Raw genomic sequence first — 14,454 nt, forward strand, 5'->3', positions numbered from 1 at the left:
CCTCTACCGGTACGTCAAGTACCTAGCCCCCTTACGCATCTGCCATTGCCCGCCTTTCTGCGCTCCTAGCTGCATCCTACCTACCTTACAATTTTCCAAATTGTCCACACGTCGCTTTCTGGTATATACCCTTTCTTTGGGACACGTCTTCTCGTCTTATACCCAGTGGGACTATTGTATTACTCTTTACGTTGTTTCGTTGCTTTTGGATAACATACCTATACCGACGCCATTGAACCCAAAACCATACGAAGTCACCGGCGTGACGCAGACCAGCGAACAGTTTCCCAGCAGGAGCATGCATTAATCCGATTTACTATCTTTATTTTGGCCTGCACCCGCCAACCGAAATGGACACTCTCGCCCCAACACCCTCCACGCCCTCTCCCCAGCTTTCCCGCGCTGTCCCTGACCTCGCCCACGAGGAGGAACATGAAGAGCTCGCCCAGAGCACCAGCCAAACCGAAGTCTTAGATCTCCCATTGCTGAGAGAATCGGAAACTCCAGCACCGCAGCTCTCGTCACAGCCGTCCGGAGAGGCGGAGAGACATCCAAAGGGGAAGAGAAAACGAACTACGTAAGTTTGGTTCCAACCGGCTTGGAGGCCGGCTGCCGAGCTCTTCCATCCCATCTTTGCGACAACACGCGGGACTAACCGAACTGCCAATCCCAGAGCAAAAGACAAGGCCATACTCGAGGCAGCCTACAATGCGAACCCCAAACCCGACAAGGCAGCGCGCCAAGACATCGTGAACCGCGTCTCGTTAAATGAAAAAGAAGTTCAGGTTAGCCATCGCGTCACCACCAATGGATTCACCACGTGTAACTGAGCTAAGCTAACGCGCATGCTAGATTTGGTTCCAAAACCGCCGACAAAACGATCGCAGGAAATCACGTCCCCTGTCCCCTCAGGAGATAGCCGCGCTTCGGTACGGCGGTATGCAAATACTGTCCTCGGACAACACCCTTCCCGTGTATACGTCCGAGCCGGAGCATACATCGCCCATCCAAGCTGTTTTAAGTTTAGAACAGGAATACTCCTCGCCTCGGGAGGTTGCCTCGCCTAGCAGACTTGACCACCACGAGACCGAGCAGAACCACGAAGACACGCTCCAGGAGGACACTCTACCACTACCAGAACCGCAAACTCAACCTCAAGAGGAGCAACAAAGCATGCCCCACCCTGTATACGCGACTCCCGCCCAAAAGCAAAGACACGCCGGTGACGACGACTCCCTCCTAATGTCTCAGCATTTGCCAAGCTCGGTTGGCTATCTGTCCAACCGATGGAACCACCCAGCCCACTCCCACGTCCTATCAACGCCTATCAGTTTCAACCGAGGAGATGATTCCTTCAACAACTTCCCCCCTTCATCATGTTCGTCTTCGACCTCTGCGCTTCGTCCGCGCCTGTCGACGGGTCTGGACGGCAAGGCAGAAGTCGTCACCTCGCCGCCACAAAATCCTGCCAGCCTCCCACCATCAGAGCTGCAATCGTTCGACTCGGCATGCCGGCCCAGCTACCACCGTGGCCCCAGTGAATCACCAGTCACTTTACCACCCATCTCCACCATTACTAACAGTCTTCCCTCGTCTCAAAGCGCTGCCCCATTGCTGCCTCGCCTCACGCGCGGGAGGTCGCGCGACGTTCATGCCTGGGAGTTCGCTTGTGACGCGGAGAACCGCGAAGACGCACTGACGGTGCAAGCCAAGCACGAGAGCCGGGGCTCAGCAATCGCAGCTATTAGTCTGCTGCGATCGACGAGTTCGAGCACCGCCGGCGGAGGCAGCCCGTTGCAACCGAGCAGGAGCAACAAGCGCAACGCCAGCATCAGCGGAATGACCCCCCGGGCAGACAGTTCGACCAAGAAACCCCGGCTGACGAAAGGGCTGAGCGCCACGGGAAGGCTAGAGACGCCCAACAACAACAACATTTGGGCTGGAAAGAGACAATCCCTTGCAGCAGACACAGCGGATTTCAGTTACACCAAACCCAAGTCCTCCTCCTTGTTCATCTCCCCACAAGGCAACGAGTCGGACAAAGAGAACTGGAGTCCAGACGAGAACGGAAACCCCCGCTTCTCCTACCACCAACCTTCCTCCGCCATTCGGCCAACGAACCGACGACTGCTCCCCTCCGGTCCCTTGTCGTCATCAAATTACGAAAAGACAACAACGACGAATCCCCGCCGAACACCGGCCCGTCATGCCCTAATAGAGTCGAGCCCGTCGTTTTTGTTATCCGGCAACCGTGCCAACACTGCCCCTTTTTATGGCGGTGGTAGGGGGCAGTACCGCGGAGGAGGAGACAAACGCGGCGGAGGAGCTTCTGAGCTGAGGATCTACGAAGACTTTGCGACGCCGAATCACAACAGCCCGACTGCTTCCCGCCGTGCTCCTCCTTTTGAAGATGATGGTCTTGATGAGGTCGAGCGGTTTATGCGTGGGGAAGTCAGTCCGAGCAAGAAGGGGGATGCGGATGCTGTTGCTGGATTGCTTTCGTTGAGTCAGGGGAATTGGCGGTGATGAGGTCTGGATGGACAGCGTTTGACGCCTGAAGGTTTGGGCAGTCGTCGGGAAGTGCAGCACTATCAAGTCGATACTGAACGCGGATTTGCTTCGGGCGCTTATAGGCGTAGTGGGATATTAGCGGTCTTATCTGGCTCCTTTGTGCTATATTATATCTGTCAGTTATTGTCAACGATACCTCGGCTTCCGCTATATACCACGCAACCGGCGTTTGACGGCAGATCAAAATAACAGGGCTCTTGTTTGGCTTATGCGATATGACAAATCTACCCAGCTAGTCAAAGAACACAGGGAAGGGAGGGAAGGGAAGCTGTACTATTTGTTGTACCCATACATACCATATACGCGTCAGGGCTACAAAATCGCCGTCTGATTAGCGGGATGGGCTGCCGTTACTTGTCGGTACTCGTACTCAGTCCTATATATATAGAGACTCTCTGACCGGTCTGAGGGGACGAGGTAGCAAACCGATTTGAAGTTGTTGTAAACCATTGAGACATCGTACCAGCAAATGTGCTTGATAATGTAGTGTAGCAGTAAAGATAAGGTCGGCAGAATGAAGTAGTGTAAATATAGGTACACATGCACAAATCATGCCTGGGCGATCACGGTGACGTAGGCATTGGCTGTTGTTCGTTAGCTTGCATGAGTGGTGTAAACAAACTTCCCAAAACGTAAAGGGGGGGCTCAACGACACCCAGTGAACAACTACAAATAACACCCAGATGATTAACGCATGTGGCGTATCAAAATGCATACCTACGCGATCTGGGTATCAAGTACCGGAATCACAGTAATCACCGGGGTTCATTGTTCAGGGGGATATGGTTGTTCCATCCACTCATTTTCGTATTTAGCCAAAAAGGAAAACAATTCCTAACTAAAAACTCCGTATAGACGCCAGTTTGTAAAATCCAAGGCCTTTCCAAAAAGATATCTTTCCAAAGTGCACACACACGTTCGGCGCGTACTGCCTGTGATTCAGCCCATGCCCTTCCTTCGTTCCCCTTAATCCCTCCGTTTATGTGTTCCTTCCTACCAATGCGATTGAGTTTCCAACTATCCACTTGCTCGTTCGTGATGTAGTAACTTCCACCCATCCATGATCCACCTCTTAATGCTCCCTCCGTCTCTTTCCTACTTCTCTTCCTGTTCTATCGCCTTCCTTCAGGATATCCCGTCCCCGCGTTATGCAATAAATAGCAAGAAATCTATCGCTTATGCTTCTCTGAAACACATTGCATGTTTCCAACGAATCCAACAACCCCCTCACTCAGTATCCAAAAGAAAATCGGTGGCCGTCCTTTACATCCCCAAAAGACTCATCTGCCTCCTCAACGGACTCGCACTCACGCTCCCCTCCTCGCTCGCATAACAAGCCGAATCGGTATCAATATCCCACCCTTCCTCCTCTTGTTCCCCACCCGCATCGCTTCCCGTCCCTCCCGAGGAAGCGTCAAAGGCCTTTTGCATGGCGCCGCGCGTGTTCCACCGCAATGTTCTAGAGACGCTGTCGAACCACTCGGCGTCGGCGCGGACGACTGTGGGGAAGGGGTATTGGGAGGCAGTGATGGTGACGTGATCACCCTGGCGGAGCTCCACGCGACCTTTGCCGTCGAATGCGCAGTAGGCGGTCGCGCGGCTGTTCCGCGGGATGGAGACGCGGAGGAGCATGGTGTCGGAGAGGACCATGGGTCGGAAGGAGAGCGTGTGTGGGCAGATGGGCGTGAGTAGGATGGCGGGAATGTCGGGGTGGACGAGGGAGCCGCCGGCGGAGAGGGAGTAGGCTGTTGAGCCTGGTTGGGAGAATCACGTTAGTGCTAGGTCTCTTATTGCGTTTTCAGAGGCTGCTTTGGCTGTGCTTATGTGGCTAGACTTACCTGTAGGAGTAGAAAAGATGCAACCGTCCGCCTGGACGACGGTCAACAGCTCGTTGTCACCATATAGTTCAAGGTTGGACACATAAGGCGACGGCCCTCGGTCAATGACCAACTCGTTGAGCACTTCGAACTGCTCGCCTTCTTCCATTTCGTGTCCGAGTGGTCCATCTCTGTACACCGTGCATGTGAAGCGCATGCGCAGGTTGACGCGCATCCCCTCGTCACCCATGACGCGATTTAGGTGATCCTTGTATCTCTCGAATTCGAAATTGGTCAAAAAGCCCAGGCTCCCCAAGCTGAATGATAGTACTGGCGGGACAATGCGCTGGAATAGCCAGGATGTGAAGAGGACGGTGCCATCACCGCCTAGAGTGAGCACCAAATCGAACTTTTCGGGCTGACTCCAGCAAAGATCTGGCGACCAATATTTGAGCATGGTCTTGAAGCGAGGGTTCTCGTCGGTAATGCTCGCAGCGTTGAATCGTTTTGAGTTTCGAAGCTTGGCGTCGACGTAGACGTTTACTCCGAGGTCGGAGCCATAACGGGGGGTCCGGAGAAGCCAGAGGGCTAGTTCACGGGTGAGGACAACCAGTTGGTTGTCGCGGGCCTTGGTGACAATCATGACATTCTTGACGGCTCGTCGAATGGGCCGTCGCTGAAGCTGCTTGGACACTTCTCGTACACCTGTGGCCGTCTGGACAAGACGGGAATGCGACATCCACTCATCGTTCTTGATCTCCTCCAGAACCTTGTCGATGTCGACCGCGTCATCGAAGCGGTTGTGGTAGAAGCATGGTGACTGTAGCGAAGTGCTGCCGGATAGGGCGATGCCGTTGAGGGCGTCGCACAGCTTCTGCGACGACGAAGTGGAGGGACGGTTGTCGCCGTCCTGAGGCATGTTGTGTGCGGACAGCATGCCGGAAAGAGAGAGAGGCTGAGGTCTGTTGTTGCGGGCCACCGAGGCCAATGCTTTCATAATCGTCTGCCGGGGCACAGACTCGATCGACAGGGCGTTCTTCTTATGTCCAGGAACGTGTGGTGGTTGCGGGTGAGCGAAGGTGGAGGCTGAGGCCGAAGCGGGAGAGTGCGCGGTTCGCACCGAGTTGTAGTCCGCCTGCACTGGGGTATCTAAAGAGAAAAGGGGAGAAGCGAATGCAGGTTTGGGAGTCTGTCTGGGTGTCACGGAGTCCAGGCCGTCATGTCGGAGATTGGGGGTTCCAGCTGCGGTATCTGCGTCGGAGATCGCGCAATCCAAGGCTGACGCACGTCCTAGGTCTAGAGCTGCATTAGAACTCTTTGGGCGGTCAGCATCATCGGAGAAGCGTGCCTTGGTAAGTCCATCGGAGGCACACTGATCCAAGGATGCGAACGACGGGCGGGTGCGTGGGAGCGGGAGGAGGAGCGGGTGTGGGTGAGAGGATGGTGGGTGAGAGTCCGAGGGATGTTTCAGATGGGCGGACGGATTGTTGGGATGAGAAGCCCCAGCACTCCCGCTCCCAGGCGCAGGCGAGGTGCCCGAATCGCTCAGCGCTGGGTGGATCGCTGTGGGCGACAAGATTGGGGCCGGCAGCGGCATGTTGACAGGGGGGTCTCTGCTAGAGAACGGCATGTTGGGTGGATCGATCGATGGTGGGAAGTGGGAGCTGTCTCTAGTGCAGGTGCTACCGTGGAAGATACCGTTGTCTATTTTCGGTAGATCGTCCGCTTTGCTTTGCCGCAGCCCGAGTTTAGCCAGTTCTTTGTGCGGTAGCCAGGTACGAAATGCGCCGGCTCAGCTCACTTGCTGGAAAAGAACCCGGTCGAATGGTGAATGATTCGAGATCGCGAGTAGCTGGTGAAAGGCCGCACTGGGAAAACGCCCGGTTAACCCCTGCGATTGTAGGGTTGAGTATGGGGTAAAGAGTCACCAAAGATTGGGGACGTTGGAGTTCCGATTGACTTATCGGATTGCACGGAACCAGGACAAAGGTCTTTGTGAGATGCGACCTGCTACAATGCAATCTTCTCGGTGCAACGGTGAATGCACTACGGCGAGATGGGGCGCTGCAACGAATCGCGAGTGGTGAGTCGATTAGGCCTGCGAACGACTTGGTTAAGGTGCCCTCAAGATCTGATTGCGACGTCACTGAGATAGTTAAGCTGATATGTTACCAGCGAGATATCTGTGCCTGGACGCAAACACGAGCAAGTACAGAGTGTTTGGAAAAAGATCAAACAACGGCGGTGGTTGTCTCGCGTCTCGGGTTTCGCTGCAAACTTGGCTTTGTAATCCGCTACAATGTGATTGTGCTATCGATTTACACAATGGGCCAGGAGGGGTCAAAGACAAGAGGCAAATCTGGTAAGTTTGGAAACGAGCAGTTAGCGGGTCCGTTGGTTTCCAGGGTTCCCTAGTCAGAACTCGTCCAGACTCTATGTTCCCAAAGCTGTAGCCAACATGGCGCTTAATGTGAGAGAAAGACCGAGACAGCAGAGAAAGTGAAAGGGCAAAAGTACCTGGTTTTGATATGCAGGTGCCAACAGTCCTCCTAGTTGGGTGCGGGTATGTGATCCCGGTGTGACAGTGTTCCTGCTGTGGTTTTGTGCTGACAATGCCGAGAGCAATTGGCACAAATCGCTGTGGGATCGTGACCAGTGATATGCACGTGGCCTTGTGTATGGCTTTGGAGAGTGAAAGGAATCGCTTGTCGTTGGGAACGGGTCACAGTGTGTGCTGTAGAGACGCCGCTTATATATCTGCCCAAGAGAAGTTTTGCCGAAAAGGAGGTCCAACGCTATGATAGTCTTATGCCGTGATCGTTATTCGACGTGATTAGGGCACTGATTGGACCGTCAAATAACCTGGACTCGTCTGGGCGTCCAACGAAGGAGTGTGAAGAGAAGAGATATTAAAAGAAGTGATAGAGATAGGACAGTGAGAACTACCAGAGTTCTGACAATGTAGCTGCCTCCTGAGGCAGAAAGAATGGAAGTTCTTGAAATAAGGGTATAGACAGCGAAAGTAGCAAATATGCACACGAATGAAGAGCAGACAATGAAGGCAAAAAACGAACATCAGTCGTGCTTGTGATTTAATACCACAAGACAAGTCCGGGAGAGGAGCGGGGCGCCGGTGATAGGTAGTGGTAGACGTTTCGGCGGGTCACAATCTGTGAGATCGGGATGGAGCTGTTCGACGTATTCGGGGTGCGGCAAGGGGGTGGATTTGGAGCTCCTAGGCTATCCGGAATGTGTACGCCACACGCATGTGTGTACTATAGCTATCCTATTTTGGGATTTCAAGTCCGAGGAGGTTCTTGTGACAGTTTCTTTTGGGCTACAGCATTATAGAGCTGCAATGGCGGGTATCGAAACGCGGAAGTAGGTGTGTCAAGACGGGACGATGTATCGGCAGAATATGGATGCAGCACGCTGTGATAGTGCCTTCAGCTTGTCCAATCTCTGGATGTTCCCAGTGCTCGTGACAGAGGCGTCCTCGAGGATATTCTGGCATAACTCGAAGCTTCTAATCAGTTCCCCTCCCCTCGCATCACGTCCAGAGCATGGTACACTGGACTCGAGGTGTAAGTTACGTCTCATGTATCCTGGTGCGGCTGGGGTTTTGGAGGCGAACGTCCGGGGTACAGGCGCTAGCGCGGCCGCTCAGACAGCATCTCACGGCACAGGTTGCCGACGCTGACGGCCCAGGGCGCAAGGTACCAGAGATCGTTTCTGCATCAATCAGTATTCCTTTGCGGTATTCAGCATCTGCATGACAACACAAGCGCTTTCGTTTCGCTATTCTCACTGCACAAACTTACTGCATAGTACACTGCACACCTTCATGACAGGACCCCATGTGGTGTTCCGTGAAGCCCTGTTTGACCCGCCGGAATCAGACAATGCCATGGCGCATTGATGCCGTTCAAGCCGCGTAGACAGCCAAAGAAAAGGCGAGCACAACCATGGTCAAGAAGTCGGAATGGGACTGAAAATTGTGTGTTGCATAGGACTAGGCCTGACTCGCACGGAGGCGAAGAGTAGTCGTTCTTGAAAAGCCCAATGCAGCGGCACCAAACCATCATCTCGAGGCTCACAGCTGCGTGGCTGCGATATGGTCAAGTTCGATATTTCCCATCATCCGGATTGGATAGCTCCCACAACCCCAGTGCCATATTGAAGCACTCATTATCTCCGTTTCAATATTGTCGATTGGTTTTTCAGGCACACCAGGGACACCAAGACCGTAGTGCCCAATGTCACAGTTTGGAGTGCCTGGAAAGGCGACATGAAACAGGGGTCTGGCCCTGGCCTGAGAATATTCCAAACATAACCCCTATGTCGGACCCACCTCTTGTGCGTTTGAAGCGGCGATAGTTTCGTCAAAGGAACCCGTGCGCAATCCAAGTAAAATCTCACTTAGGATTGTTATCCACTCCGCTGCGTTGAATGATATCCATCGCGATCACAACCTCCGCTTTGCCGAGTGATGTGTAATTGTGCCGAGAGGGGAGCGGTTATCTTTTGAATGCGTTTGGTTCGTATCCGTCCAGACTGGCTTTTTTCCACGGCGTCAAGGATTCTCGAGTCGCATTGCAAGCTGCACTTGTCCCGTCAACCGGCGAAAAGGCCTATGGGTTCTCATTCCGGAAACACCACGAGCCGAATGCTCAACCCTTCAGCTTTTGAAACGCACGAGATGCGAGCAGACAGTCCAAGACCGAATGTAGCTTCACTTCCAGTAGAGGTCGGATGCTACCTTGGTCTCCAGCGCCGACCGAAGGAAATGGCGCATATCTGGACCGGACGTATCACCATCAAGCATCATATCGATATCTGCCTGCTTTGAGGCAGACTGGCAGCAAATCGTTTGGGCCCTTTCGTACACGTCATCCCACTCCTTGACGGTGAAGTCGCCTTCGCTTTCTGAAAGAAGAAGTTCGTCGTGGGAGGTAAAAGCAAGGACGTGTAGCGAGGTGGCCTCTCCGATATCCTTGGGAGAGGGATCGGCCACAATCTTCTTCGAACCGTCTTCGGATACCACAGCAACGACCGTGGACGTGGCGGTTGCCTTCATTGGCACGGTAGCCGACAAGAGAGCGAGAACGGCAGTCTGGAACAAGGCCGGGATTATGGGGAGGTTCTGTTGCCAGGATTAGCTATAGCCTACTGGCAGGAGGAGAAAAAGGCTCGAGTTTCTTACCAAACTGGCCTGCACCAGCTTTGTGTTGACGTAAGCATTTTCAGGTATGCTCTCAATTTGAAGAACAATCTGAATGACGGAGCGGGGGAAGTTCTTGACGAGGATGATTTGAGAAAGAGAGGACTGCAGGATGGATTCCAGATGGCGCTCTCGTGTTCCTATAAAGAAAAGCGAAGTAGGTGAGATATGGTCCCTTTCCAAGTGGTGGTGCCATTATGATGTTCTCACCTCCTACCCCAGCAGCGGGTCGTACGATAACATCAACGTGAGCCTCATAAGCGTGTTCATCCCGGCGCTGAGCCTCAATGGGTCCATTGACTGAGGCCGTGACCGTGTACCCAGCATACGAGTATCTGGCCGATCCATCCGCCCGGGGAAGGGCGTTGAGGGACGCTTCGGGTGCCGCAGTGGTCATGATGTGAGTGGTATCTGGGTCGGTGTGAGGGTAGGCGGGGCTTGAAGTTTAGTTGTGACGGACGGCGGCTGAGGTCAAGTTGTGAGTGATGTTGCTTCTGCGGCGCGAGTGAAGTTTTGAAGGCGGGATGTTGAAGGCGGGTCGTTCCTCCACGACGGGATCTGCAGCCCGGCGCTAGCTTTTGAGATGACCCCACTCCGTTCCTTCCCAGCGGCGGGCCCAGCGTGCCTGCCAAGCTTTCAGGAAGCTGCAGCCCAGCCCAGCCAGTGGAACGAAGTCGCGAACGGCCCCGCCCCGCCAAAGAACGCCATTACGCCTTCCGCCGTCAGCACTTTGCCTGCCCCACGATGGCTCTACGGCGGGGTAGATGCTCCCAGCATTCAGGGGATTGCCCGTCACTAAACTTCCCTTCCAACATCTACACTTGTAACCTCCCACCTACATCACGGAACCAATATCCCCAGCTTCCATCATCAGTCATCGCATCTAAAACAACGAGTACAGTCAACTGCAATACTGACGACGAAGAAGCCCACTCTCACACTGCTTAGAACACCCAGCTTTCACCTATCATGGATACATCAGCGATAACAGGAAGGCCAGGCACAGGCACCGGCCAAGGATCGCCAGCAGCCCCAGGACAACCCATCTCCAAAGCCGGCCAGGGCATCCCGAATCTACGAGACCGCATTCCCAAACTAGAGCCCCGGCGACGGAGGCAAGAACCATCGAACCCGACTCCGGTACCAGAAACCCCCGCCCTCCCTCCCCGCCCAGATCCGTCGACCCTGGAGTTCCGGACGCCCGTCCGACGGATTCTTCTCCGGAAAGACCACGAGCTCTTCCTGGCCTCGCCCACCTACAGTCTCATCCTCTCCTTCGTCTTCTCCCTTTCCGAATCCGTAGTCGACACGCCCATCTCCGCCATCAAGGACTCCGACCTCAGCGAGCCCGTGAAGACCATCCTCCGCATCCTCGACGAGACCGAAGCGCTGTGCAAGGAGTCGCCACCAGACGACCAGGGTGGCTCTCGCTTCGGCAATAAGACCTTCCGCCTCTTTCTCGACAAGGTCAAGCAGCGCGGTCAGCAATGGCACGCCGCCTTTTTGGGAGGGAAACTTCCAGAAGCGGCCGTCACCGAAGCCTCAGCCTACCTCAACCAGTCCTTCGGCAACCGCACGCGCATCGACTACGGCTCGGGCCACGAGCTCAACTTCATGATGTGGCTTTTGTGCCTGTACCAGCTCTCGGTCCTCGAACAATCGGACTTCAAAGCCCTCGTGCTTTGCGTCTTCGCCCGCTACCTGGAAGTCATGCGCCTGATCCAAATGACGTACTACCTCGAGCCAGCGGGCTCGCACGGCGTGTGGGGACTGGACGACTACCAGTTCCTGCCGTTCCTGTTTGGGGCCAGCCAGCTGCTGCATCACCACTTTATCACGCCGCGGGCGATCCACCAGGAGCTGACCCTCGAAGAGTTTGGTCATGATTTCCTGTATCTTGGTCAGGTGGCGTTTGTGAACAGTACCAAGACGGTCAAAGGGCTGAGGTGGCATAGTCCGATGCTGGACGATATCAGTAGTGCCAAAAACTGGGAGAAGATTGAGGGCGGGATGAGGAGGATGTTTGTGTCTGAGGTGTTGAAGAAGTTGCCGGTTATGCAACACTTCCTGTTTGGGTCGCTGATTCCTGCGGCGGAGGGTATGAGTGAGCAAGATCCCAACGCTTTGGGCAGTGAGGAGAATGAGGAGGAGGGCGGCGAGGTGGAGGTGTACGACGATAGCGATGGAAAGAGGCATGTGCATCAGCCGACTGGCTGGGGCGATTGCTGCGGTATCAAGGTGCCGAGTAGTCTGGCGGCGGCGGAGGAGATGAGGAAGAGGGGACAGGGGGAGAGTTTGAGGAGGATACCCTTTGACTGAGGTCTGAGATTATGTCTATGAGAAGTATCACAAGCGTGGTAAAGATATTCACCAAACCGTATGTTCAAATAAACAAAAACCTCAAGGTCTCTAATGATCATACAATCATCCTCATGTACTGTCCATGTATCACTGAAATACCTAGTTTCTATAATGAAAGATGGTAAAAATAGTGTTACCGGAGCCAGCACAAACCCGCTTTGAGGTTTGATACTTTGACAAGAACTTCACAAGCCGTTATTATATTGAAGGGAGTATCCGGTCTATTTAGCGATTAAGCAATGGGTCAGGATTTTGAGGACATGAAGTGTTATAATCGGTGAGGAGAGGCTGATGTGAAGAAAGAGTGATACGGAAAGGATCACATGGGATGAAATAGGGGAACATGCCCAATTTCCACTAGTTCATGCCCCTTTCAACTGTTCTATGACCAAAGCAGAAGCTGGTCTGTCTCATCAGTAATAGCAGGTCCACCGTACCCGTACAGTATCGCTACATATCAAAGGAGTCAATTGTCGATTGAGCAAGCATAGGTAATATAGTGGATAAGTCATGACGCAGCAAGAAGCACATTCATCAACGAAAGTCATTGCAGTTTGAAGATGATATGAATAGAACTAAGCGAATCCTATAGAGCGCTTATGACCGACTCCTTAAAGCCGCGGAGAATCCGATGGTAACATACAGTCCAAGTCCATTCCAAGCCCCCAACCAATAGTCGCTAAACGAAACGAGCGAAAGAAAAAGAAGAAACCCGTGATGAAAACGACAGATTGACCTCATTCATGATGATGGCTGAACACGAAACCCCCACCACATTCATCGCAAGGTGCTTTGCTTTACCCAACGCACAAAAACGGCTGCTGCCATAGGCGTCCTTGAACTGTCGGATACCCATGTCAGAGAGGGTATCGAAAGGAATAATTCCATCCCCACCGCCAAACGCCGCCAATATTTCCCAATGGTTGAAAGAATTCGATGCCGATATGCTTGGTAAAAAGGAGAAAAGACTGGAAAAAAGCCGCCGCCCTTTATGCAAAGAAGATAAACCTCGTCCTCGTACCCAGATCGGATTCGCCGGGCGTATCTGCCTGCCTGGATGTCGCTGCTGTTATGGACGTCGTTTCTTGGTACTGTACCAGACCAAGAGAGACACACCAACAGGTCCGAAAGGTTTAATCCTCCCAGATAGTCTCCAAATCGAGATCCTGCCTCCTCTCGGCACCGCAGACACTCCACCGCTTCCGCTTGTCTCTGGAACCAAACCCTAGCGTCCTGCCTCGCGACAAAGCATCCGCACTCGCTTTGCTTTTGGCATCACCGCCACCTTCCGCCGCCTCCGCTGCGGCCTTCAGCTGCGCAATTCTCTCGGCTTCCAAAGCGGCCTCCTCGGCATCTGGGGTGTCTGGGATGGTTTCAAGACTAGAAATACTGGGGCTCCTGGATCTCATGGAAGTGGGTGTTGAAGGCATGGAGGTTGTGTAGTAGTTGCTGGAAAATGAGTCGTAAGCTCGGTAAGATGGCGACGATGCGACTGAAGAAGGAGTTGATGGTATGGATGACAACGATGTGGTGCTGGCATGATGAACAAGTCGTAAAGGCGAAGAAGGTCTTCGTAGTCGGGCCGTTGAAGTTGCTGTGGATGTTGACCCAAGGGTTAGGTTTGGCGAGCTGTTTCTCTCGGAAAGCTGCCTTTCATGGTCATGGACCGAGACGCGAGTTGGCGAGGAAGGGAAAACTTCGTCGACTGGCTTGCGCAGAGGACGGACCCGGCTCGGCGACTGAGCAGGGCTTTGTGGTCGGATATGTGGTGAGAAGAGAAGATGGCCGGATCCGTTGACGCCGGGCATAGACTGAGTGCGCGCCATGGGTGGTGCTAGGTTTACTGCTGACCTCGACCTGACATGAAGCGTAGACAGCGGCGAGGAGGCGCGAGGGCGATATGGAAGCGTGGGAGTTGACCAAGATGGCGAGGTGGGGGATGCTGGAGAGGGGTCGGTTGATCGGCGAAGGGTGGGCGGCTTGCGCAAGTAGTCGAACTCGGGTGTGTTGACCCTCAAACTGGGAAGAGGAGAGGGGCGGAACTCCTCCATTCGCTCGGTCTCTGGGACGGGTTCCATGGTGATGGGCGTGGCAGTCGATGCTCTCTCGAAACCCGACCTGTTGTTACCTCGACACAGAAATCATGGACTGGCGCAGAAAAGGATAGAATACGGAAGACGTGAGCGAAATACAACAGGTATTTCTGTGATTTCCGAACCCGGGAGGCTGTCGCAACACACTGCACTGGGCACAGCAGACCAGATATCCTTGTCTTTTCCTCCGAGACAACAATGCTTTGGGACCGGGTCAGGGTCGGGGTCGGGTTCGAGGGTGTGGTTTTCTTTCTTGGCCTGGACTGAGGTCCCTGGCGGGCTAGGTGACCTGGATCTGGTCTCGGTCACTGGGATGGGGATGGGGTATCCAGTCTCCAGTCTCCAGTATCCGGCGATGTATCCGGCGATGTATCCGGTACCCGTCAATGGA

The 14,454-nt window shown here is 53.9% G+C and overlaps 5 protein-coding genes across 5 annotated transcripts; 2 read left to right on the forward strand and 3 right to left on the reverse strand.

Annotated features, from left to right (window-relative positions):
* Positions 1 to 210: 210 nt before the first annotated feature.
* Positions 211 to 2,705, forward strand: B0H65DRAFT_31870 (uncharacterized protein). Its single transcript, XM_062823385.1, has 3 exons — positions 211 to 577; positions 674 to 785; positions 853 to 2,705. The coding sequence occupies exons 1-3, from the start codon at positions 351 to 353 to the stop codon at positions 2,524 to 2,526; spliced, it is 2,013 nt and encodes a 670-aa protein (XP_062686375.1). The 5' UTR covers positions 211 to 350; the 3' UTR covers positions 2,527 to 2,705.
* Positions 2,706 to 3,834: 1,129 nt separating this feature from the next.
* B0H65DRAFT_417059 (ATP-NAD kinase-like domain-containing protein) lies at positions 3,835 to 5,985 on the reverse strand (the record flags this gene model as incomplete). The annotated part of the gene is made up of 2 exons (XM_062824062.1): positions 3,835 to 4,325; positions 4,410 to 5,985. 2 exons carry the CDS (start codon positions 5,983 to 5,985, stop codon positions 3,835 to 3,837), a joined length of 2,067 nt encoding a protein of 688 aa, XP_062686376.1.
* Positions 5,986 to 8,942: 2,957 nt separating this feature from the next.
* On the reverse strand, positions 8,943 to 10,147 carry B0H65DRAFT_31896 (uncharacterized protein). The gene is made up of 3 exons (XM_062823389.1): positions 9,820 to 10,147; positions 9,592 to 9,749; positions 8,943 to 9,531 (listed from the first exon to the last, which is right to left on the reverse strand). Exons 1-3 carry the CDS (start codon positions 10,004 to 10,006, stop codon positions 9,121 to 9,123), a joined length of 756 nt encoding a protein of 251 aa, XP_062686377.1. The 5' UTR covers positions 10,007 to 10,147; the 3' UTR covers positions 8,943 to 9,120.
* A 199-nt stretch (positions 10,148 to 10,346) lies between these two features.
* Positions 10,347 to 12,124, forward strand: B0H65DRAFT_450392 (rotamase PTPA-2). Its single transcript, XM_062825999.1, has one exon. The coding sequence runs from the start codon at positions 10,579 to 10,581 to the stop codon at positions 11,926 to 11,928; it is 1,350 nt and encodes a 449-aa protein (XP_062686378.1). The 5' UTR covers positions 10,347 to 10,578; the 3' UTR covers positions 11,929 to 12,124.
* A 979-nt stretch (positions 12,125 to 13,103) lies between these two features.
* B0H65DRAFT_544280 (uncharacterized protein) lies at positions 13,104 to 14,048 on the reverse strand (the record flags this gene model as incomplete). Its single annotated transcript, XM_062829280.1, has 1 exon — positions 13,104 to 14,048. One exon carries the CDS (start codon positions 14,046 to 14,048, stop codon positions 13,104 to 13,106), a length of 945 nt encoding a protein of 314 aa, XP_062686379.1.
* Between the last annotated feature and the right edge of the window lie 406 nt (positions 14,049 to 14,454).

This window comes from Neurospora tetraspora (genome assembly GCF_033439725.1).
Source record: "Neurospora tetraspora strain CBS 560.94 chromosome Unknown B0H65scaffold_1, whole genome shotgun sequence".
Classification (NCBI taxonomy): domain Eukaryota; kingdom Fungi; phylum Ascomycota; class Sordariomycetes; order Sordariales; family Sordariaceae; genus Neurospora; species Neurospora tetraspora.